Source organism: Carcharodon carcharias, chromosome 8 (assembly GCF_017639515.1).
Source record: "Carcharodon carcharias isolate sCarCar2 chromosome 8, sCarCar2.pri, whole genome shotgun sequence".
Taxonomy (NCBI): Eukaryota; Metazoa; Chordata; class Chondrichthyes; order Lamniformes; family Lamnidae; genus Carcharodon; species Carcharodon carcharias.
This window is the reverse complement of record NC_054474.1, coordinates 140,851,604-140,877,755: the sequence shown is the minus strand read 5'-3', so window position 1 is coordinate 140,877,755 and position 26,152 is coordinate 140,851,604. Positions and strand designations below refer to the sequence as shown.

The 26,152-nt window shown below is 40.7% G+C and overlaps 1 protein-coding gene across 2 annotated transcripts in view; it reads left to right on the top strand.

Moving 5' to 3' along the window:
- Positions 1-26,152, top strand: part of LOC121280849 (protein Niban 2-like) — a 203,873-nt gene that overhangs the window by 68,145 nt on the left and 109,576 nt on the right. The window contains exon 2 of one of the 2 annotated variants that reach the window (XM_041193136.1): positions 11,169-11,299. In XM_041193136.1, the coding sequence (XP_041049070.1) occupies positions 11,169-11,299 (131 nt within the window). Of the gene's footprint in view, positions 1-11,168; positions 11,300-11,874; positions 11,944-26,152 lie in introns of those variants that run through there. The other variant, XM_041193137.1, reaches the window with a different exon arrangement.

Here is a 26,152-nt window from a genome sequence, read left to right as displayed (position 1 = left end):
AGTTTGCCGTTGAGTCTTTTCCCAATCCCTTGCACAATGCTTCTAGCATTGTTTACCAAGTGATGATTGCTGAGCTGTGAGCTGTGAAACATAATGCCTTCATTCAAGACCTGATGATAGATGCTCTCAAAGGTGCTAGCCAGTACTTAGTGTTGTTGGCTAACTCGAAGATAAGATTATAAGATCATAAGAAATAAGAGCTGAATAGAGCCCTCAAGCCGACTCTGCCATTCAATAAGATGACTGATCAGATTGTGGCCTTAACTTCACTTTCCTGCCTGGCCCCCTTAACCTTTTAAAATATCTAATTCCACATTGAATACATTCAATTTCCCAGCTTCCACTGCTCCGAACAATCCTCAGAAGAACTGTCTCCTCTTCAGCGTTAAATAGGAGACCCCTCATTTCAAAACTCTGCCTCCTAATTCTAGATTCCCCTCAAAATCTTGTTTCAATAAGATCACCTCTCATTCGTCTAAACCTCCTGCTCTTTATTGTCAAAGAAATGACACAAAGCACCAAGCTAAAAATCTGAAACTAATAATAGAAAATTCCTGAAATATTCAGGTCAATGGAGAGAGAAATTGAGTTGACGTTTTAGGTCAGTGACCCTTTGAAAGTCTCTCACTGATGAGACTCCCACTCTCATTTCACTAGTGCTGCTTAAATTAGCTGATTCCAGAATTTTGGCCACCACTGATTTTGGTGAGTGCAAGCCTCAATTGTCTACACTTGGGCCATTGCATTGGGAGTGCAGGCCATTCCTAGCAGATGTTTTGAGCTATGCATATTTTGACTTGAATTTGCAGTGCAGGAAGCCATTAAGGATGCTTTTACATAAACTGAAATCTTCAGTTAAGATATTTGGAAATAGCTTTTTAATTAGGTCATCCTGAGGAGAGCTGTTATACTAGATTGTGGATAAGGTAAAACTGGTTTTCAGTTAAAACATAAGCGATTGGTGGGTAGAAGACGACCAGACAATCCCTTCAGCCTGCCCACACAATGATGTGCCATAAATGTGCCTTCCCCTTCCTCCTCCCACTCCTCCAGGAGGTGCAAAAGCAGGAACTAAAACCAGGGCCAATAAAAGGGGTGGGGTGAGGAGGGGGCAGTGATGAACCTCCTGGGGAAAATTCCTCACCACCTCAGATGCTCAAAACCAATGCATCTATAACTTGCTTAGATTTTATTTTAAATGTAGTTTAAACATTGACTATTCAAAAGGCAATTCATTGCCCTTGGGTGGTTTTGGGCACACACTTGGACATGAAGTCCTATGATCATATTTAGAAAATGTATGAAATCTGTTCCTGTAAGCTTTAGATGCCAACAGTAAAAGCATTGATTCCAGTTAATGAGTCTGCTTTCGAAAAACCAACCAGCCAGACACTGAAAAGTTTATAAATGTATTCCATATCTCAAAAGGATAAATTATACTGAACTCAAAAGAAATGTGAATTGTGACTGTTTTCTTGTGCATAATACATCCTGTGATGAAACCATGAAGGAGGATTTTTATTTCCCTCAAACTGCAATGAATATTTTCTCTATGCAAGTTTAGTACATCAATGGAGAATCATAGCTTCCCATTGAAAGCTGGTGTAACTCACTGATTAAGCAAATTTAATAAATGGCACAAAGGCTTTTTAGCACAATTTTTCAGTACAGGTCAAGATAATTCAAATGTGAAGGATTAAGAGTGTGGGTCATTTGAACTAGCCCCCAACTGCATACCTGTGTAATGATAATGCTTGCATGTGCTGTTGGCCCCAATCTTGGGAGCTGAAGATGGACATCTTGTATGACCAGGCTTTCCTAAATGAAGAGGTGTTGTCGTTGTCATCTGTCTGAGTGTATTTATGCCACCAAATATAAAGACCTCGACACATGATGTGTCACAATTGTTGTTTGCCATATTGTCTGCTCCTAGTGTTAAAGTTGAATGTACACTTTATCCTTTGGTAAGGCAACACCTTGTGGGATATCTATTCCAGGCACAGTGGGAGTAGATTGTGCAGATAAACCTGTACTCTTCCTTTAGCATTATATTTTTGAATAGAGTGATGTGTAGCCTTAAACTGGAGGTTAGCTTGAGGTCATCATGGCATTCAGTACTCTCCAATATTTTCCTTTTTATAATAAAAGTAAAAACAAATAATCTTGACCTAGTTATTGAGACTGAATCAGTTTTTCAACCTCTAGTTTCTGCTGTGTGCAGTTTGGGGCAGGATTGAAACAATTATAGACCAGTTTATACAATTGACACAATCACCAGGCATCATTATTTACTCTCTGCACTAGCTGTAGTGGAGTTGTAGAAAGCTTTTCTTTAAACATTTGAAGCTTTATTATGTATCCAGAATAGAGATTGTTTTTGTTTTTCAATTAGGTACTGAGCTTTGTAGCATGTCCAACAGCTATATTGAATACATATATGGCATACACCACTGAATCCCATTCATTTCTTTTATTTATTTTTTTGGATGGAAGATGCTGTTAAATCATCTTTTATTGCTCACTGATATTTGCCCTGAGGAATCTCTGATGGGCCGCCACCTAGTCCTTTTATCATAATATTGCTCTCATGACTCATGATGTTAGGCACAGATGAAGGCACTCTGCACCTTTGTTCCCGTGGATTTGACTCTTCCAAGTACACTTGGCTAGCCTCCCACATTCTGCCTTTGGTAAACTTGGGAGGTTATCAAACTCTCTTGTTATCTTTGCTCAAACCAAGGGCCAGGTTTTCACTGCCGAGTCAGATGTGTGGAGTTAGGGAAAATTCCCAACTGCCCAAACCCGACTCGGGAGGAATTTCTCCAAATGGGTCGGACTTTGACTCGGGGTGGTGGGGGGTTGGGGTGGGGGGGGGTGGGGGTGCAACTGGAGCCGGACCTGCCATCCCCAGAAACGGTGCAGAGGCAGCTGCGGGTGTTGCCGAGTAACAAGGTGGGCTGTTTAAAAGGCCTGCCTCACTGCCCTGGGACTTCATCCCATTTACAATAAAAAGCTAGGCCATTTAGCCCTCACACACCACATATATCTTCTCTCCCCCCCCCCCCCCCCCCCCCCCCCCCCCCCCCCCCCCCCCGCCCCCCGCTCCCCCTCCCCCCACAATGTCCCATCCACACTGACTTGTCACCTCATTTCCTGACCCACTCTTCATGGCTGCTCATACCTTCTGTGCAGGCCTAACCTCTCCCATGACCCTGATACCTTCTGTGCCAAGCCATGCCTCCACCCACCACCCTTTTACCCCTACAACCTCTATGCCACCTTGCCCAGTATCCACTATGGGCAGACTTCAAGAGTCATGCTGAGATGGAATTAAATGAAGCTCTAAGTATTTGTTACAGACTTTACTATGTTTTTTTTTAAAAAAAAGCTCATTGATTAAAAACCCACTCAGTACAAGTATTTAGTGCCTTACTTTAAAAAAATGCATTCATCGCCCCACATCAGACTCAGCTCCAAGTGGTTATAAAGGAATTAGCTATAAGTCAAACTGAACCTACAAGACCCTACTGTTATAATGATAGGTTTTCGAAGCAGTCAAGCAGCGCTAATCTTAAGTCCCTCAGGCTTATGTCAACAAACATCTTTTGAAATTGCAAGCACTGATTTAAACCACAGGCTGTTTTTTTTTTCAAAATTTAAAGACCAGGGGATTTAAATGACTTGACAACTTGACAGTTCCACACTTTTTGCACACATCCAAATCTACTCTTTGCAATCCCAAAGGGGTACTGACCTCTCCCAAAAGGGTACCTTCCCTCCAAAGAACTCAAACAGGTTTAGGACTTTTCCTCAAACGTGTAAATCCCATGAGTCATGTTTTAGAGAAACTTCAGATGATGAAAATCGCTTCTGAGCGAAGATAGCTGAACTTCTACACATTGTGTCAAAGCCATTGCCCCCCCATTCTCACTTTCTCCATCCCCAGCGAAAATGGTGGACGCCAGGTGAGACTTGTGGATTCAGGGCCCTGGAGCCATTTTGGCTAAGGCATGGAGTCCTTCCGACTTGGTGCAAGCCCCAAACACCATCAACCTTCACCCATGTTGGCTCCTGATTAGGCAAAGCCTCCATTTTTAAAATTCCCATTCTTTTTTCAAATCCCTCCATGGCCTTCCCCTCCCTCTTTCTGTAACTTCCTCCAGCACCATAAATTTCTGGCTCCCCCATTTTAATTGCTCCACAATCGATGGCCCTGCCTTCACCTGTCAATGCCCGATGTATTGGAATTTCCACCCTAGACCTCAATGTCTCTCTCTCACTCATTCCTCCCTTAAGAGACTTCTCAAATCCTACCTCTGACGAAGCTTGTGGTCACCTGTCCTAATATTTCCTTGGATGGCTTGGTGTCAAATTTTATTCAGTTGCCATCCTGAGTGGCAATGCATGATCATAGTGGTGGTGGTAGTTTGATGTTGGATTCCTTTGAAAGTGAGCGTGATGACACTTTCAATTGTATGCTAGATCTGGACAATGTGCCCTGATGAGTTGTAGCTATGCATGAGAAGCAATGAAACAGCTGTCAGAGTGCGAGAGCTCTTGGCATTGGTGAGTAGAAAAAGGGAAACAAATTGGCAGGGGACACTAGGGAATGGAAGCTTGGTGGTAGATTCCTTTGCCCCTGCATCTATCATTGAATCCTACAGATTACACAACAATGACATAGGGGACCATCACTGACCAAACATACACTGTGTGCCTTGTTTGACATGTCAAGGGACAATGGTGGTGGTTTGATGTTGAATGCCTTTGAAAGTGAGTGTGAGGACACTTTCAATTGTATGAGTTCATTGTATATTGCTTTCCAGCATGCAACGCTGCAAATATATATATATTTCTATGGTCTAGTAATTGACAATTCAGTTTATGTTTTGTCACAAAGCTATTAGGTTGCTCACAGTTATGAGTAAATTTGTGAAAAGGACAACCAACCTTGCACTTTCCTCATGTGACTGATCAATGTCGTATTTTAGCTTCGGGTTTTCCATTCTGATACATATTTTGCCTTGAATAAATCTGTAATATTTTTGCTCTCCTGTGCAATCATGTATCTTTAGGTGATCGTTTGTCTTTAAATTTGTGTTTTAGCCCACCGGGGCAGTAAGCCTATGAAGATGTAAAAACACAAAACTATACATTAAGATCCTTGTGTCATGCTCATACGCTAAGCTGCTATTGGACCATCTGGGCCTCATTCTGTGGTCTGGGTAGATTTGTAGCAGAGATCACTAAGACAGCTGTGGACTCTGTCTAGAGAGAAATGATACTCCCTGGGTGTTGTTTCACAAACCTTGTACTAAACCTGAAACAGCGTGTGGTCAGTTCAGTTCAACTGGTTACTGGTCGTTAAATGGTGGCTCGGAGGTGGACTCTATCTGAACCATAAAGGCGGTCCAAGTTTTAATCCCAATCTGTGCTGAGGTATTTGATCACAGAGCGAGTGTGATCACATAGGGAGTGTAATTAATTAAAACATGCTAGGCTTAACGAAGGGAATATCAGTTAGGGAATCTATTCCTAATAATTCTGCAAAAATCCCTATTAGAAGTACATATGTGGATATTAAAAATGGATGAAATGAGATTTTGCAACAGTTTGTCTGCTAACCTTCATATGAACAGTGGCTGAGTATGTCACTGCAGAAGACTGAGCATCTTTGACCTCATGTTAGAGTTTGGGTGCTTTCATTCACATCTGCTATTGCTTGAAGGACGAAATTTCTGATTATATGCTCTAGCAAATGCAATTTTCTAGGTTAATCTCCTTTAGAGGAGTCTTTGCGTACATTGACTTGATTATTTCCCTATCTTCAAAGGGCATGCACCTACAAAGAAATTGTGATTGGGGAGAATGTGTCCTGTCAGTCATTAGTTTCCTGCTGTCTGGCACTTTCAAGTTGCCAATCACTGGTGGCCTGAGATGTGTGGGCATCCTCCCCTGCCAATGGTATGGCAGCAAAAGGTGTGTGTGTGTGTGTGCGTGCGTGTGTGTGTGCGCACGCACAGGGGGCACGGGATGGGAGGTGTAGGGGAGAGATTCAATGGTCAGCATGTCTGTAATTTTTTTTAGATCTAGAATTCTGACTCTTTGCTAATGCTTTCTTTGAATAATATGGGGGAATACCTGGAACAAAAGTACTCCAGATTTTACTTCCCTTGAGATTTGGCAGAGAACTGGCACTTGAATAGCAATCATACTATTGTAGTTAAAAGTTTTTGGCAATGCTTCCTTGTCATTTCACATTTTGAAAAATACAGCCTAATAAGCAAACAAATTATTAGACTGCTGTAGATAAATGAAGTTATCGTGAGATTTTGACTTAGTGAATGTTCAAGGGCAAGCCACTGCCAAGCTATTGCATTGTGCTATGTTGGCAAACTATATTTTTTCCCCTCATTTGTCTTTAAAATCTAGTACACAGCAGTGCAAAGAGCAGAGATAGTACAGCTGCATACTAGTATTTCTAGTCCATTGCATTTAATTTTAAATGTATGTCTCAAATTTGTTATTTTGTAGCCTCACACTTCCTTGTACATATACATGTGCATACATTTGTACACAGCATTTATACACAATATAAAAACAGAACTTGCAGAGCTGATCATTTTTTTGTCGTTGGAACCTGAAATGATGTGGAATATCTTTAGAGCAATGAAATAGATTATGATGATAATGCCTCAGTGACTGCTGAGGCAAAGTTAGTCATAAAATTAAGTCAGGAAAAGCTGACAAGATTGGGGGACAGGTGTATGCATGAAAAGGTGCTGATTGGTTAGCAAGTCGGCTCTGGTCAAGAAGTTGCCGTGGTGAATGTATCAGAGCTGTTGTCCCCTGTGCTTTTTCTTATTCAAAAAAACGGTGGAATGTCTGGACATATTCCATTTGCCTGCAGAAAACTGATCTCCACATATAAATGTACGTAGCTTCTAGCAAGTGTAAATGAGCTACATTGTGAGTCCCACTGAATCTTAAATTGGTTGTTTAGTGTACTACTTAGCACACTCTGGATTGTTCAGCAAGTGCTGCCCAATTGTGGAATCTCCTTAAACGTTAGACATTATGTTCTTGAGTTTTGCAAGCACAAATTGGTTGAATATGGTCAGCACTCTCCATATTGTAAACGACTGAAAAATGTGCTGTTTGACATGATCCGCCAGTCATCAGGGTGCATGGACTATGACCTTGCATCACACCAAACCTGAAATTCTGAATGTGGTATATGAGTTTGTGTCTGAGATGTCAGGTGGTACGTAAGCCACACGTCCCGAGGCAGATTGTCTCAAACAGCACGTCACTGGCTGTTTGCAATAGGTAGAGCTAAAATTGTCATGTAAATCCAACAGATGCAATCTTAATTGACCCAAACATGGCTTAAATATCCAAAATTGACCTGTATGCTGCTTCTAGGGGCATGTTTTGAGTGATACATTTAGCGTTTTTTGGTAGTGGTGAGAAGGATGTCGGATGTTGATTAGCTTTTTTTAAAAAAAGAATATCTGACTTCCAAACAGTTTGAGTACTCAATTCTGTCTTGGGGGGTAGTGCCATTTTTTTGTTAAGTAATGCTTTGGAATGCTACTGAAAAATACTGAAGTAAATATTCCAGTCAGTCATTTTTAACTGGGGCTGATCTGATGCCCTACAAGTTCCTTTACAGAGGCCAAGATTGAGGTGTAAATTGAAAATGGCTAGACTGGGGCAGGAATGCTAGTTTCCAGATTGGGCAGCCAATCTGGCAATTTCTTTCTCACTTTGATGCATGCTGTGGCCGTTTTTTTTATTAAAAAAACTGCCACACAAAAGATGTCAAGAGGTCAGTGTGGATCACCTGTTGGATCTGCCAATTTGTTCAGTATGCAGCACGAAAACCCTTGTGAATATTTTGAAAGAAGGAAGTGAACTAAATGGCTGGTGAAATTGTTGGAGCGGTGAATTGCAGCATTGTTCCCTTCACATTTTTCTGCCTGTCGTACACTTGTTTTCTTCCTTCTCTGGTCATATTTAACTTGTTCACTCCCAGCATCTGTTCCCAATTGAATACCCTATTAAATGTGTTTTTTCATTTCAGTGTTTTAGTTTTTTAATCAATAGTCGTGATCTGGTTCAGGTATATTAAATTTGAAGAAAAGTCCAGATACAGCCTGTCTGTTTTGAAACTCTTCATTTAAATTAAGTTAAATATGTTATGGTGAATTTGAAAGGATTTTACCACATTTTTTGCCATCTGCTTTATGTTCCCATCATTCTTCAGACACCATCTCTTGCTTGCTCTAGTCAAGTGGTCTGGTTTGAATTGGAGACTCCTCCATTGCCTGTCACAGATGGTCCATAGGGCATGTTTCAATAAGCTGACATAAATTTCCATTTTGCTAGAAAGTGCTTGATGTAGGTCCACAAAGAATAGATGAGATGTTTTGCATAAACATTTCTCTGTTTATATCTGACAGCAACCAAACTCCCACTGCAAGGAGAGAACACCTTAATTGGAACTGAATAATTTGGGACTTTTTTAAAAACCATATCATACCAAGCATTTCAAATCACTGAAGCCTACATTACTCGTAATATTAAAAAAAGTAAACACTCAAATTTTCAATATCTTATTCTTTTCTGCAACCACGAGGCTGCATATGCAAACTTAAGATTTTCTGTCAAAAGTTGGCAAAGGGTTGAGTTTTAGTCAGCATTAGCGTCACTTGTGTCTTGTGCAACTTTTAGACACAACCTGCCAAATGCACCAGAGCAAGCAGCAGAGAAATGCACAGGGGCTACCTGTCCACAAAGGATTTTATAACAATGAAAACTATGTAGCTTCAATAGTAACTTTCAAAAGGGTATTGAATAAATACTTAAAGAAAGAAATTGAGGGCTATGAGGAAAGAACAAGAAGTGGAGCTAATTGAATAGCACTTTCAAATAGCTAGTACAAGCATAATGGGCTGAATGGTCCTCCTGTGCTCTAAGGTTTAATGAAAGAATATGGTGTAATTTCTGGCAATCCAGAAGGAGCTGGCATTAAATCTCCAAACTATAATACAGTATTTACTTTTTATGCCCTACAGTTCTCTTTATTTTATTTCACTTGTGTCACTTGTGTTATGCTTGGTTCTGCTATACCTCATCATAATAACCAAAGTTGAACACACTTTTTCTGAAAGCAGAACTATCCCTTTGTATTACACTGGACAAAAAAAAACTGGCAGAGAGTTAAAGCAGTAACTTAATCTCGAGTCTCTTATTTTTCTGTTTAGTTTCTCACTCCTTCAGAAGATCTGAATTAAAAGAGCACATGGTAACTCAATCGCCCAATATCCTATAATGCATATTGAGTGGTAATCATTAGGTCACGTTACAATATTTGACATAGTGTTGTTATCCAGCCACCTCATTTCCTGGAGATAGTTTCCAAATGTCTGTTAAGAGGATGGGAACTAGGAAGGTATCCAAGTCGCATTGGTATAGTATGACTGAACTTGTCAGATTGGTGTATCTTTAAAAAGCATAACACATGACCAAGAAGTAACAAAGGCTGCATTTGTGCTCGTTTATGGTTAGAAACCACACCTATGTAGGGCTCCCAGGGAAAGAAGACTCTTGTGTTATATCAACTTTAGAAACAGGCCAACATCTGGAGACAGCTGGGTGCATGTTGAACACTGCTCGAGTTTTGCTTATACTCAATTTATATTGTCCCACCTTGTGATGAACCCCTATTGCAGGATGCAAACAAGGGAATGTTTAAGGAAAATACAAACTGCGAATGGTTTATTCATTGCTTTTAATCAAACTGAATCACATCACATTGGACTTTACCAGGCGGACCAAGTGAAAATGTTATTCTACTTTAGTTCTCCTCAATGTACCTTTGAATGTTTTCATTAGCTGCTCATGTTCCTATGAAGTTAGGACAGATGAGCCAATCTGAGCACTAATCAATGTGATCATTTCCAGTAACACTTTTTAATGATTCTTTAAAGTTGGCCATTTAGTTGGCTGAGCCATTAGAATGCAACAAGTGCTTCAGCATTTTTCTTTGGATATAGTTTTTTTTCCTATTGGAACTTCACTGGTTTGAAGTCAAATCCAAACTTTGTTCTTTCCATCTTATTTTCCCATCAGTTTCAGCATGAGAATGCCAAACCTACAGCCCATTAAGCAGATTTGCCATTTATCTGTTATCCTGGATGAGAGGAAATTCCAAAGAAGTGGATTTGGGGCATGCACTGATATTCAGACTTTCAATGGTGGGAAACAACCCTGTTGGGACACAGTGACATTAATGGACAGACCATTTTCCTTCAGTACAGTTAAACTGTACAAAGAAACTGAGAGCAATTCACTGATGTTGAATGTGGATATGGAGAGGCTATTATCCAGTGTCACTTTGAAGTTTGCAATCAGCCTGCAGTTTCACAGCTCCATATTTTTCAGTTGATATCAGGGGCCACTTGGTACTGACACACGAGCTCTAGTTGACTATAGTACACTGCACAAAAGATTTAGTGTCTCAATTAAAACTGAATTACAGTCACACCCTAAATTCCATCAACAAATCTGGGTTCAAATTTGGACTCTTGATCGTTTCAATAAAAATTTTATACAGACTTTAACTTCATATTTGGATATTATTTACTTCACTTTACATCCAAAAGTAGGCAATGCTATCTAGTTCCTCAAAATCTGCTCTGTTACATTGTGCTTGAAGAATTTGTTGTCAAATTCTACTAATTTCAAAGCCTACTAATATTTTTCACTGAACTTGCCTGGACCGACTCCTTCATTTGAAAGTCACTGCATAAGCCATTGATAACCCATAACCTTCAGTGTGATGGTAGGGGAAATAATTAAGAGAATTTCACTTCCAAGAATGGCATAATGCAGCATTGAGAGTACCAGATATTTTCTGGTCAACGAAAGGTAAACTTCAGTGTAAAACTATTTTTGAATTAAGAAAATGTTAGGTGCCATATTTCCAAATATTTCAAGCTTTTCATATATATGAAAATCTGATGAATTTGATTTTTTCAGCCATATATAAACTATGTAGATGAAACTTTTTGCTTGCAGACACTATTTCAACATATTCAAGTAGGAGAATAGCAATTCTTCTGACTCACTTTATGCTCAGTTTTGTATAATTTCCTTTTCAGAAAGAACTGGGAAGATTCTGGATGAGTTTTTTCAGTTCTTCGAGGAGCAATATCCATTGGCTCTCTTCAATAAGATCAGGTATGAGGTTGAAGAAAATGGTGGACCGCAGCCTCAACTACTTCAAAGAAAGGCAAGTAAAATTAAACTTGTTTTGCAGCTTGCCATTAACATGGGCACTTGTAAATTTCCAAAAAGAATCGACCCTTAAGGAAGGAGGTGATTGAGCTGCATGCAGTGCAATAGAGGAGGCAGTGGTGGCAATAAAGAGCAGAAACTGTACTTGAGGATGTTGGGTACCAAGATAACTTCATGACTGGGAAGAAACTTTGTTATGTTTATTCTGACCTTTGAAAGTGAGAAAACAAATTTGTGTCCAGGGCAGTATTGTGTTTGATGGTTGCCTTGTATACACTTTTGATCTCTAATTTTAGATTTAATTGGCTGAAATATGCAATCTAATTAAAACTATGCTGGTATTGTAACACCCCTACTCTCCTTAAACACACAATTTTCTAATTATCTGAAGAGTCCAATTGGTGATCTATAGCTCTAAGGCCAATGCTTCAGTCTTCATATCACTCCTTGCAAGTAATCTCATCAGATTTTCATTAGTACCAGTAGGCAAATAAGCAGTGAATGGCATACATGAATCCTTAATGTCACATACCACCTGTCACCTTTTAATCTGCAAATGGACATTTGGCTCTCTTCAATAAGATCAGGTATGAGGTTGAAGAAAATGGTGGACCGCAGCCTCAACTACTTCAAAGAAAGGCAAGTAAAATTAAACTTGTTTTGCAGCTTGCCATTAGCATGGGCACTTGTAAATTTCCAAAAAGAATCGACCCTTAAGGAAGGAGGTGATTGAGCTGCATGCAGTGCAATAGAGGAGGCAGTGCAACTGGTGCTAATGGCCTGTTGTGTGTACTGAGGAACGTTTTTTGGTGTTGGCATGCATGTGTACAATGGGATGTAGTCACGTGTCTTGTTTAAACAAAGACATCCATAAATATACATAGGTGTTGGCCATACGGCCCATCAAGTCTGCTCTAACCCAAGAAGGTCTCAGCAATTTCTACATCAAGTCCATTTTTCCATTCTATCCCCAAACGTCATGGTGCCCTTAGTGTCCCAAAATTTATCAATCGTATTAAAATTATATTAATCCCCCTCTTATTTAATGGAGAAATCATTCTTCTTTATTTTTGGAATCTTTACCCACCATTTTTCTTATTCATCCAGAAAGGTTGGGTACTGTGATTAATTTGTGATTCTGGAGCATAAGAGTTTTGAATATGCTGATTAGTTGTTGGCTTTTGGAGAATTTGAAATGTAGGTGGAACTCGTTGCAGATAAAAAAACAAAGCATCATGTGTTTGACATAATGCAAGAACTATTGTGTCACCATTGTTTCAATTAGGACAGATGTAGCTATAATCGGTTTAACTTGAAGCAATATTAGTCAAAATGGTAAAATTGAATCTCTGCTGCATCATGCTGTTAGTTCGAAGGGGTGATCCCTGTACTGTCAGCCTTACTTAATTATAGCCCTTTCACAAGTCAGTCAGAAGGTTGTGGGTTTGAGTCCCATTTTTGAGACTCGAATCCCTAACCTAGGGGTAATGGAGTGCTGAGTTGTGAGGTGCTGTCTCTTTCAGAAGTCAGAGGCCCTGACTGCCCTTCCAAGTCAATTTATGGCATTAAACATCCCATGGTACAATGCAAAGAGCAGAGTTTCCCCAGTGCCCTGGCCAAGACTTACCCCGCCACCAACATCACTACAACAGATGGTATTAGTATTGCTAAAAAGAGATATTTTGCTGAAGCTTTTCACCTTGCACCTATCAGGACAATTGCAAGAATACCAATGTCAGGGGAAGCAACAACGTTATATTGTATGAGGAGAGTGCTGATTGGTTGGCAAGTGGACTCTGGCAGAAGCATTGCTATGGAGAATATATCAGTTAACAGTGACTCACAGTTAACTGTCAAGCATTAATGATAGATATTAATGGTGTGTTTCTGTCCCTGATCTCTTGCACCCACCCACCCCACTAACTGTACCTACCGTTTGTGATGCAACAGTTGGTAGAAGGCAGAAACGCCACGTTTTTCTATAACATACAGATGTGCAGCATCTTCCAACACACTCTGGAAGCCACAAAAAAGCAGATAAAGACAAAATGCTATCTAACTAACAGCCTTGTCACCAGAATGGTATGGTGTGGTAGCTGACTTTTTAAAAAAAACCAGAGGACTGATGCTGTATTTACTGCCTAAATGAACTGATTGTGTTGCAGTGATTTTCATCAGGAAGCTGGAGGATGGGAGAGTGCATCAGTTTGCAGTAATTGCACAATGACTTTACCAGACCTTTTCTCTCATTTTCAGTGAATGCTACATCTGAGTACTTCTCGACTTTCTTTCTCACCCAAAAAGCCCCTGATACTTTCTCGCTCTATTTTTCTGAACAACCAGCTCTTTTGCACTGCTGAAGTGTCTTTCAATGTATATGTAGTATGAGGAGTACTTTCCTGGGTTCCAAACCATCTTAGTGATAGCAGGCCAATGATCTACATCCTTCTGAGGACTACATGGGAAGGAGGGACATGGAGGAAAGGGGGAGAGAGAGAGCAAGGTCACAGATAAGTTTCATTTGCCCTGTTACCTCATTGAGGGATAGATGCAGTTTCAGTAGAATTGTTGCTGCATATGACTCCTGGTGTGAATCATGCCTATTTTAAAAAGCATTGCAATTGTCCAGAAGTGCATAAAAAGAAAGACTTGCATTTATATGGTGTCTTTCGTGACCGGGGGCCATCCCAATGTGCTTTGTGAAAAGGAGTGAAAGAACCGGTATCCCAGCCATTTTCTTGGAAAATTCACCTTTTGGCTTGCCACATGTACAAGGCAATCTGCATGGGACAAAAATTCACCACCTCCATCTGGCCCCAGGAATGTCTTTCTTTTTAAGACCCTAAGGCCTCTTTGTTTCTGTGGCATGTTTTGCTTGTCGGTGTTTGCCGTCTGGAAATGAAGATAAGCTGCTATTAAATTTTAAAAGCAACTGTGCAAACTGCCAAAGTTATCCGGCACTGAAAAGGTTAAGGTCCATGAAGCAGTCACTGAATCCAAGCGAGTGCACTGGTTTCCCAAAGGCAGCAGCAGCAGTAACAAGAGATCCCCTGAAAAAACAAATTAGGCTGTTAATACTCAGATAATTGAAAGTATCTGCTTCCTTGCTTCTGAGGCAATCAATTTTTATTTTGGAGGCCTCTCAATGACATCACAAATTTTTGTCACTCCACACACTCATATGAGCTGATGTGTGACATGGGCGGTTCTATTTCTTTTCCCCTTCTCTCAAAGTCCCAACCATAGAATAAACATAGCTTGATGATGAATGAGAAAAGGAACAGGTCAAGGCCTTTTCTGAAGGGTGGAAGTTATTAGTTCAGTTCAAGCGCTGAGGTGATTTTTGTTTGGAACTGTGGCACTCAGGTTATTTGTGGAGCTTCCCATTGAATAACTGTTTTCCCATTGTTCACACTTGGCCTGCCTTAGCCTATTATGTTTCTTTTCAAAGATTGATATCTAAAGCCGCCATCAAACAGTGAAAAACAACTGAACTTCATTCTGTTTGACTTTTTTTGATATTTATTTACATTTGGTGAAGCAACAGAATGGGGTAGCTTTTATTTATTCTCCATCCTATAAAATAGATTCTGTTTTAAGGAGAGATCAGTTTTTCCTCCCCCCTGCTTTTCCTGCTCACTGTTCCCCATTTAGACCACATGCCATGTTCCATCGATTTGGTGAAGTGTAGGTTTGCCCAGCAAGTTCCTGCTTTGCATCTTGCCAGCAAAGGGAGGCACTGAGTGGCAATCGGGGCATATTTTCCAGCATCAGCCAGGGCAAGGTTCATGTTCCCAATGCTTACTAATGGTGGAGCAGACTTTCAGAGCAGATTATTCTTTCAGATTAAATTGTGCAAGTCACAAAGATGCTGTGCCACATATTACCCCCACCCACCCTGCTCTCCTCCAACCCCAAAAAAAGCCTATGGGATTCTGTTGAATTTACACAGCCAAGTGGGGCTTGTTTTGTGCATGTAGTTGCTTTGGGGCTAAGTATCTGATTGCCAGCATACATAACAGCACTGCCTGGGTCTCATCCTACCCATCAGTGAGGTGCACTTTTATATTGACTACTAAACTGCTGACCACCCAACTCCCGTTCTTTGTCCCCATGTAAACTGATGATTTTAATGGCGCTCTCTCTTTCTATTTGGGTGCTGTTTCCCTCTCCTTTTATACCTGCTGTTGCTTCTCTCCTCAAAATCATACTTTTGCACAAAGCTTATTGAAATTTGTTTCCTTGGACAGAGCTCATGGTTGGCCGGATCCTGCCACCTTGGTTACTTTTGGACTAAACCCATGTTTCTGATCCAGCTGGAAGAGAAAATAATGACCTTTTTAAGTATCACTTACCAACTGCAGTAGTTTTGCCTTTAATTGTCAAAGATTCAGCAGTATTAGAATACAAGCTAGTTCTGGAACTTTCCATTGTTTACTTGACGCTACATGAGATTTGTTGATTATGTCATGCATAAGCAATTGGAGGATTAGATGAGCTAGCAGACTTTTGTTTTGTTGTCATGCTGTTCACAGATGTTTGTGAACAAATACCCAGTTATGATGATAAAGTACTACATAAATTGTCGTCTATATTCTCAGTCACAATTAGTCATTTTAAAATAAATAAATTAAAAAGCAAACATGCTGCTATTCATTGATTCAACCAGTAGGGTGTTTTTTTTTAAAACAAGGAACGGTGAACTGTATTCAAGCAAGTAAACAGCTTTTTGGGCATTGATATTACTTCAGTGACAATAGGCCTAGACTGTCATCCAGTTGAAAGCAATGCCAGTTTCAGAAAACCTTTTGCACACAACAATGTATATTGCTCATATTTCCCACACTTTCAAAATAATCAGTTGATGAAAGGGAATTAATGACCAGAACACTAGTTTTAAAAAGGGCATGCATGCTATAGTTTTAAGCCAGTTTCCTTCAGAAATATGCAAAGTGCTTTTGGTTACCCTTCTGGTAATCACTGAATATCAATAAAATTCCAAGTTGCCAATACAATCCCCTAGAGTATAAATTTGTGCCACTTTGTACTGCAATTCCTTGTTCGAATAAACTCTGGTTCAGGACCCCCAAACATAATTGAGTGAGTTTATATCCTGAGCAAGGAAGTGGGAAAGACTTATCATTCCCTTTCTGCTCATGAACTCTCAAGTACTTTGTCCCAAGAGGTGAAGTGCATCAAGGTCTATTCTATACTGGGCTTGTACTGTTTTTTTTAAAACAAATGTGTACGTGGTAGTTTGAATGTCTTCCTTGACGGATGTGTCAGTGTGCTCTGGGGCTAATAATTTATATGTGCCACTGAACAGAAGGTTGCTCCATCCAGCACACTTTAGTCTCTCAATTTTGCGATGTAATTTTGCAGAACTTTTAGTTAATTACAACAAAATTTTCTTTTGACTGACCAAATTGGCTGGTTGGTGGCTCTCCCCTTGTAATCGTAGAAACACCACTCTGACCACGGACTTGTTAGAGATGGCAAAGCATTTAAACTTTGAAGTGATTATAGCAGTTTCAACACTGAACTAGCTTCTACTTTTGAGACTGTTGCCAGGCAGTATAAAACAAAGATGGCCTTGTATTTAAACTGTGTCTTATTGCATCAGTGTCCATAAATTATTTTGAATTGCAGTGATTTATTAACTATTTTGTGAGCAATAGCAGCAGCCATTTTATGCACAGCAAGATCCCACTGACTTGTGGTGAGTTATGAGTCGATCTCTTTGCAGTGGTGGTTGTAGAATGTTTCTAGCATTTGAAATGCTACTGTGTTTTAACAGCTGTCATGCTGGGCTAATGCCTTAATTCCGATCGAATGCTCCCAGTGTTTTTGGTTTGAAAGTAGATTAATGTTTGTGTGGATTTTATGGTATTTTGATCAGGTGTAGAAGATAATGTAGAAATATTTTCTACAAAACAGTTCCTTATTTATTCATGTTATTTAGTACTGGCAGCTGCTAGAGCAGAGAGTGATATCCTCTGGAAGAAGATTCATTATATTGTACCAAGCTGTTCGAGGAACTGAGCCCATCCTTTACCAAATGAGATCAGTTGCCACTGACTCCCTTTTATGAAGTGTTGATAACTATTTGCCTTCAAAGCACTAATCCATCTGATAAAAGGGTGTGCTAGTAGGCAAACAAACAGCATTAAAAGCTGAACCTGGCAAACAGTATTTTTAACTCTCTGTAAACTGCATTTTGTTGTGTGGAACCATTTGATTTTGCTCCCATTTTGAGGCTGGAAGATAAATCCATTAGTCAGCAAGTAGCAAAGCTGGATCAATATTGATATGAATGTTCACATCACAATTCTCTGACTAGCCTATAAAACCAAATAATTGGTTAAAGCTATTGAATGCCATGTTCCTTCCACTATGAAGGAGGCTTGCATAATTTGCTTATATCTGTGTGTTTACTTGACACCCTGTTATAATGTCCTAATCATGACTGGCACTCAGTTTGGTGTTTTCTCTGGATGTGTGGTGCACAACAGCATGTATTGCAACCTCAATGGCTAGATGCAGTTGTCTTTGTTTGAAGAGGATCTTATGGGCATTTGTGGCCATGATGAGTTGGTTGTTTCTCTGTTCAGGTCATTGTGTAAAAGGTGTATCCTAACTGACTCAATTTTCTCGGCTGAACAGTATTGTCCTGTGTTGGTATTGGTGGTAGTCCAATAACATTTTTAGGTAATTTGAGAAGAATGGTTGCCATCTTTCAGCAAGTATTTGATCAGGTTCTTCCTATAAACTTAGATGTTCACCATCTCGCCAGGAGAAGAAAAATTCTGGTTGGGTATATATTTGCTCATTACCTCAAGTAACTGGAATATGTTTCATATGCAGTTCTGGTCCACATTAGTTTATCTATAGGATTAACACTGTGGCTGTTGTTCTCTACATGGGGAGAGGAGGGTTGATTTAGAATTTTAACTATTCTGTAAAATTGTGCAGTTGAATTTCAGGATGATTGATGCAAGAAACTTTTTACTTCAATTAAATGGTAGAATGTAGTTTGGTATAGCAAATTGCCTCACTTGAATAACCCAGTATAAATTGAATCAGTATGGAGCTAGAATAAAGACTTGAATATTGACTGTTACATGACCATAGCTGGAAATGTAGATTTAAAAGCTCTGGAAAAACAACCACTGACACAATGTGTCAACTGACCACCTGGTGTGCTGAATGTCCACTATAACTTTTGGTGCTCAATTCTGTTGCTCAAGTGACAGCATCTTTTGAGAAGAGTATAGACTCGGGGTGATCCACAAGGTCACATGGGCAGTAATCTGTGGTTGATCCTATTCCATTTTGCATGCCTCTGTTCTGTTTGTCTCTACTCTCATTAAAAATAACAAGGCCCTGAATATCCTCATCTACCCTATTTTACACATGTTGCTGTTTTCACCATTTATAACGTGATGCCCCATCAAGCACATTTTTCCCCTCCTTCCCTTTTTGGGTATTCTTCTCCTTCTGCCATTCTGCCAAATTACAGCTGCTCTTACCTGGCACATGGTTGGTTAACTGTAGTGGACATAACACCAGGTCTATAATCTCTTCCAATATCCCGTGCCCACACCCTCCTGCACAAAGCAATAAGTCACATATACTATACTGAGTTCTCGGCTCACTTGGAAAAGCCCAAACATAGATTAAGTGATGATTTTGCTGATATTTCTTGTCTCGTTGCAACTGTGTCCTTGCCTCCCTGTGACCTGCCACTTTCACAGCCTCTCACATACCCACTTTGGCCCCTCCATTTTTGGCTTGCTCTAGTTTTAACAATAGTCAGTGTAAGCTTCAGAAACCAATCTGCTTGTCTTTTCTTCCCTCAATGCTCTGCAACCTGCTGACCTAAAGATGAGATTAATTTCAGATGTTAGCTATAACCATCCTTTTCCCTTGAGCAGACAGTGCTGGTGGGAAGGAAGAGAAGTGTCTGCTTAGCAGTTTGGTGTGAGTGTTTGTCAGAAAATGCTTCTGGTGAGTGTCAGCACTTATGATTCTGACGTGTTTTTCTCTCCAGTACTAGTGAACCTTCTGTGTTTTTGGAAGTCTATTTGCTGTTCAGAACTCCTGCATCTGCCAGCTTCTCCCCTTCACCCATTTATCTTTCCCTGTGTGGACCTTTCCCAGATTTTTCACAATCTTGCACATTCTTTGCTTTGCTGAACTGATCTTTTGTTGCACCTATTGTGTGCTTTTCTATGAAGCATTTTTCAGGTCTTTCCTACTCCCTAGTCTTGACCCCATAACCAAGAGTGGCACTTCAGTGCAGTGCAGATCAGCACCCAATTCACGACCACCACTGCACAGTGGCAGCCGTGTGTACTATCTGCAAGATGCACTGCAGAAACTCACCAAGCCACCTTCAACACCTTCCAAACCCACTGTCTCTACCACCTAGACGGACGAGGGCAGCAGACACATGGGAGCACCACCGCCTGCAATTTCTCCAAGTCACTCACCATTCTGACTTGGAACCATATTGGAATTCTTTCAGTCATTGGATCAAAATCCTGGCACTCCCTAACAACACCGTGGGTATGCTTGCAGCCAATTTGATTCATTCCATGTGACATTAAGGAATGGCTGAAAACAGTGGATCCTGCAAAGGCTATGGGCCCTGACAACATGCTGGCAACACTACTGAAGACTGTTAGCTCCAGAACTAGCTGTGCCAAGCCGGTCCAGTACAGTTTCAACACTGGCATCCACCTGACAATATGGAAAATTGCCCAGGCATGTCTTGTCCACAAAAAGCAGAACAAATCCAACCTAACTAATTACCTCCCTCTCGATCATCAGCAAATTGATGAAAGGTGTTGTTGACAGTCCTATCGAGTGGCACTTACGCAGCAATAACCTGTTCACTGAGACTGTTTGGGTTCTACCAGGGCCACTTGGCTCCTGACCTCATCATAGCCTTTACATGGACAAAAGAGCTGAACTCAAGCTGTGAAATGAGAGTGAGTGCCCTTGATATCATGGCAGCATTTGACTGTGTAGCATCTGGGAGCCCTAGCAAAAGTGGAGTCGAAGGGAATCTGGGGAAACTCTCCACTAGTTAGCCATACCTAGCACAAAGGAAGATGCTGCTTGTTGGTCAGTCATTCTCAGTCCTGGGACTTTGCAGGAATTCCTCAGGGTAATGTCCATAGCCCAACCATCTTCAGCCGCTTCATCAATGACCTTGCCTCATCGTAAGGTCAGAAGTGGGGATGTTCGCAGATTGCACAATTTTCAGCACCATCTGTAACTCCTCAGATACTGAAGCAGTTCGTCTTCATGTGCGGCATCACCTGGACGATATTCAGGCTTAGGCTGATAAGTGACAAACAAAATTTGTTCCAAGCAAGTGCTAGGCAATGACCATCTCCAACAAGATCTCCAATGGAATTACCATTGCTGAATCCCCTATTATCAACATTCCTGCGGTTATCATGGACCAGAAACGGAACTGGACCAGCCATATAAATATTGTGGCTCCAAGAGCAGATCGGAGGCTTGGAGTCCTGCAGTGAGTAACTCACCACCTGACTCCCCAAAGCCTGTCCACCATCTACAAGGCACAAGTCAGGATTGTGATGTAATACTCTCCACTTGCCTGGATGAGTGCAGCTCCAACAACACTTGAACTTGATACCATCCAGGACAAAGCAGCCCAATTAATTGACATCCTACCCACAAGGTTAAATTCACCCCCTCCATCACCAAGGCACAGCGGCAGCAGTATGTATCATCTACAAGGTGCACTGCAGCAAATTGCCAAGGTTCCTTCCAAGCCTGTGACCTCATCCATCTAGAAGGCTAAGGGCAACTGTTGCATGGGAGCACCACCATCTGGAAGTTCCCCTCCAAGCCCCACACAATCCTGAATTGGAAATATATCACTGCTCTTTTACTGTTGCTGAGTCAAAATCCTGGAACTCCCTTCCTAACGGTACTGAGTGCACCTACGCCACATGGACTGCAGCGGTTCAAGAAGGCAGCTCACCACCACCTTCTCAAGGGCAACTAGGGATGGGCAATAAATGCTGGCCCAGCCAGTAAAGCCCACATCCTGTGAGATTGAAAAGTGCTGCGCTTAAGATGCCTTTTTTGGATGAAATTTTAACCAACGCCCCATTCAACTTCTCAAGTTGACAGAAAAGATCCCATGCATTATTTGCAAGAGAGCAAGGAAATTCTTCTGATATCCTAGTCAATGTTGATTCCTCAACGTTATAAAATTAATGATGGGACTAATTTTTTTTATTGCTGTTTGTGGAAACCTGCTGTGGGTGTATTGGCTGCCATGTTTCCTTTACTTAAAGTTGGAACATCCTGAGTTCAAAGGTGCTTTTAAATGCATATTCATTCTTTCAGCCTGTGATGAACTCCTTTTTTTCTGGTTGGGGTATCTGTTGTTTCTCCTCCCCTTGCACAAGAATTTTTTTAAACTACTGCACCACCACCGCCTCTCCCTCCCCCCACCCCTACCAAAAGAGAAACCCTAAAGTGCTGCTGCTTCATTATATTTCCAGCTCTGGCAAAAGTTTGACCTAATTGTTTCTGCCTTTTTTCCTTTAGAGATGTCTGATCTTTCTGTTTGTTTGTTTCAGCATTTGTTTTATTTTTAGTTTTCTCTCTTATGAAATGTAGAGCTGAGGCCTGAATCAACGACAAGTTAGAAAGATTGAGGCCTTATTAAGTATCAGAATACCATTATCTCCACTAGAATCTGATAGACACTGCACCACCAGTCAGGCAAGTTGTAGCTAAGCTTGAACCCACCTTGCATTTCCTTTTCTTCCAATCCTCCTCCTCCATGTGTTCACCTTTCATGTGGCTCCATTGACTACAAAAATAATATTGGATTGAACTTGAAGTTAAATTCTGGTTCTCACTCATTTATAACTTTGATGCCTACCTATTTTGTTCTGGCTCCATGTCTGTGTCATAACCCTGTAATTTAGCTTTCATTTCATTACCTGTTGGAATATTACGTCTGGTATCTAATTGATCAGGAGGTGTTATTTATGAAATCTCCCTGAATCATGCAAGAACCATTATTGAAATGGTTTCAATTGGATCAGACTGCAATGTTGAGGTGTATTTTCCCCCCCCTCCTGGTTGTTCCAAATTACCAGTTACCACTTTGTTGCCTCATTAGAGTTATGTCAGATGGCAGGAACAAAGGTAATTGATACATGTGCCAATCTAATGAGCAGGGAGATTACAATTTTTGAAGCTGAGTTTCCAACAGCTGCGGTATATGAAATAAACGTTTACTCTTCAAGTGTTTCGGTCTGAAAATTAATCAAATTGTTTTCCTGTGTCGAGTCTAATTTTCCTCTGTTCGGTGATTCTGTTTGAATAAAGTAAGTTTCAGTGCCATTGTGTCAGTGTTTTTTCAGTGCACAAGCTTACAGCCAAATATACTCTGGTTAATAGTTTGTCCGATCTCTTGATATCAGTTTGTTGAAGGTCTTTGGATATCTCACTTAAGGTGGCTAACTACAGGCTCGGCTTAATGTGGTATGTAGGTATTTATCTGATCAGACCAGCAAACTGCTGGTGATAGGATCTCTGGTATCTCTGACACTATTTGAGTCTTGGCAAGTTATTCACAGCTTAGACTGTTTAAGACTCCTAATATTTTGTTTCATATTTAAAATTTCATTCTATATTTAGGCAGCACTGCATCCACTAATATTGATTTTCCAAAGTAATAAATAGAAATCAATAGATTTCAGCTTCCTGTTGAGTGAAGGATGTGGGTGACCCAAGACTAAAATGATGGCCATCATACAATCCAGGTTACTTGTATAAATGTCCTCATTGTGTCCCCCTATGTATTTCAATACTGGTGTTGGCCATTGATTCCAAATGGATAAAACTGAAGTAGTCCTCAATTGGCAAGGCTTCAGGTAATTTAAACTAAAGCTATAAGTCTGAGATGCACTTGGAGTTCTGCCAGGGTTGAAGCCTGTTTACCTTGATTGGCTCCAGCCTGGCTGAAACTTGAAGTCTCCTGCCTTGCACATGCCTGGATCCATGCATGCACAGTGTATCCCAAAAGCTGAAAATATATATGTTGAGAGCAGGAACCAGAGAGTCCCTAATCTCTGGACAGATGAAGCTTAGGAAGGATTCTCAAAGTGACAACATGTTCCCTGATCATAACATGCACCAGTTAAGACATTGAACTGGATTTATACTCTCAATGCTTCAGTTTGACACAGCATAATTGTCCTCTGTGGGATGTCTTGCTCTGCTTCACATCAGACTCAATATAGCCTTATAAATGCTTCCTTCACCACTTTGTATTTAAGTTGCACTTTTAAACAAATTGTGTTCTTCATCTTGAGAGTTTGGAAGGTAATAGGATGCTTTCTTTTAAGACTACAGTGAAAGCTTAGTATTACTATCAACTTGCTTTAGCTTTGCCCTGTATAAAGTTACGGCCAGAGCGGCTAAAGCCTTGATGATTCATCAGTTTGTGTCACAAAGCTAAATACAATGGATGCTCCATATCTGAAATAAAAATGGAGCATATTGGAAACAGGCAGATGAGGCAGGATTGGTGGAGAGGAGGGTAGGTTCCTGTTTCAGATCAGTGCCTTTTTATCTCGACTGATCATGAAGCCTCTTCAGAAAAGACAAAGGATTAAATGAGTAGAATCCTTCAATGTGTAAATGTGTGAAACTTCAAAAATGGGTATTTGGAAATAAGATTTTGATTTAATTGTTTTCACATGTTATGCACTGAATCCCATAGAGGCACTTTCCCCATTTTCAGGTTCCCAACATAACATAATGAGCACTATTGCACAAGTGCCTTATTAATAGGAGCTTTAGATATGGAATGCAAGGTTGTTTCTGAAAGTGCCATAATTGTCATTCTCATCCTGTATGTGCCTAGATTAAAAATGACAGTGTAGCGTTTGACTGGTTTGATTGAACATAAATAGGAGTTGGAGTACACCATTTGGCCACTCAAGCCTGTTCTGCCATTGAACAAGATTTTCTACCTCAACCCCAGCTTCAAACGCCGTAACCCTTATCCCATAATTTCCTTAGTACTCAGAAAACACTAGACTGCTGTATTGTCTATACTTAATGATTGAGCATCCACAGTGGTCTTGGGTAGGGAATTCTAAAGGTTCACAACTGAGTGAAGAAATTTCTCTTCATCTGAGTTCTAAGTGGTTGCCCCTTAGTGAAGGGTCACTAAAGTTTGTGCTTTTTTTTGGGGGGGGGGGTATGGATTAATCTTAGTTTGAATTTATGTAAGACATTAGGGGAGAAATTCATTCATGTAGCACCTCTTGCTGTGTCTAACAGCACTACACAGAATTACCCCGATTTAGTAAGGCAGACAGCATCATGGGCTGCTGCCTACATGTCCCACAGGGCATTTTTCAGTGATGAGCATAAGTCTGTTTTAGAGGTGCTAGAAATGGCAAGACACTACATGAACAAATTTCTCCCCCTGAATCTGCTCTTGCTATCAGGTGAACCTCATGATGTGGTAAGACCTTAACCCATGCTGTGAACTGTGTGAAAGGGTGCTGAACTACATTGACTCTTGGTCTGGCAACACCTCAATTTCAGAATTCTCATTCTTGTTTTTGAAGACTTCCTTGGCCTTGTGCATCCCAATTTCCTCGAACCTTACAAGCCTTTGAATGTCTTGCACTCCTCCAATTCTTGCCTCTACAACCCCAATTTTAATTCACTCATTGACAATGGCACCTTCACCAGTCTAGGCCTGAAATCCCTTCCCTATATCTGCAGTCTCCTCTCTTGAGATGCTCCTTATAGCCTGTGTCTTTGATCAAGTTTTTGGTCACCTGTCCTAACCTCATTATTTGGCTCAGTGACAAATTTTGTTTAACTTCCTGTGAAGCCCTTGGGATGCTTTACTTTAAAGGCACTATTGAAATGCAAACTGTTGCTGCTTCTGATGGCAGAAGAGACTGTTTAAATTGATGGGTGGGGATGCCAATCAAGTGGGCTAATTTGTCCTGGACGGTGTCAAGCTTCTTGTTTTGTTGGAGCTGCACTCATCCAGGCAAGTGGGGAGTATTCCATCACACTCCTGACTTGTGCCTTGGAGATGGAGGATAGGCTTTGGGAAGTCAGGAGGTGAGTTACTGTCTGCAGAATTTCAAGCCTTTGACCTGCTCTTGTAGCCACAGTATTTATGTGGCTGGTCCAGTTCAGTTTCTGGTCAACCCCAGGATGTTGTTAGTGGGAGATTCAGAGCTGGTAATGCCCTTGAATGTCAAGGGGAGATGGTTAGATTCTTTTCTCTTGGAGATTGACATTGCCTGACACTTGTATGGGGTGTATGTTACCTACCACTTATCAGCCCAATCCTGAACGTTGTCTAGGTCTTGCTGCATATGGATAGGGACTGCTTCAGTATCTGAGGAGTTGCGAATGATTGTGCAATCATCAGCACTCATCCCCACTTCTGACCTTATGTTGAAGGGAAAGTCATTGATAGAGCAGCTGAAGGTGGTTGGGCATAGGACACCACCCTGAGGAACTCCTACAGCAATGTTCCAATCCAAGCATGACACCAGAAATTAATGAAACACGCTGCAGCTGAAATGTTCATCTTTAGCAGTGTGATCTATTGCATACTGAAGTAGATTCATTTTAAAGATCCAAATTACAGTATACATAGAAACTAGGTGGAGAGGTATGCATTTGGGAAGAAGACCCAAGAATAATTGTCCTTGTATTTAAGTAGTTTTCCATTTTGGTTGACTAAGCTTGAGCATCCATTCTGGTGTTCTTTTAGAATTAAAGATGTACTCTTGTCTGGCAA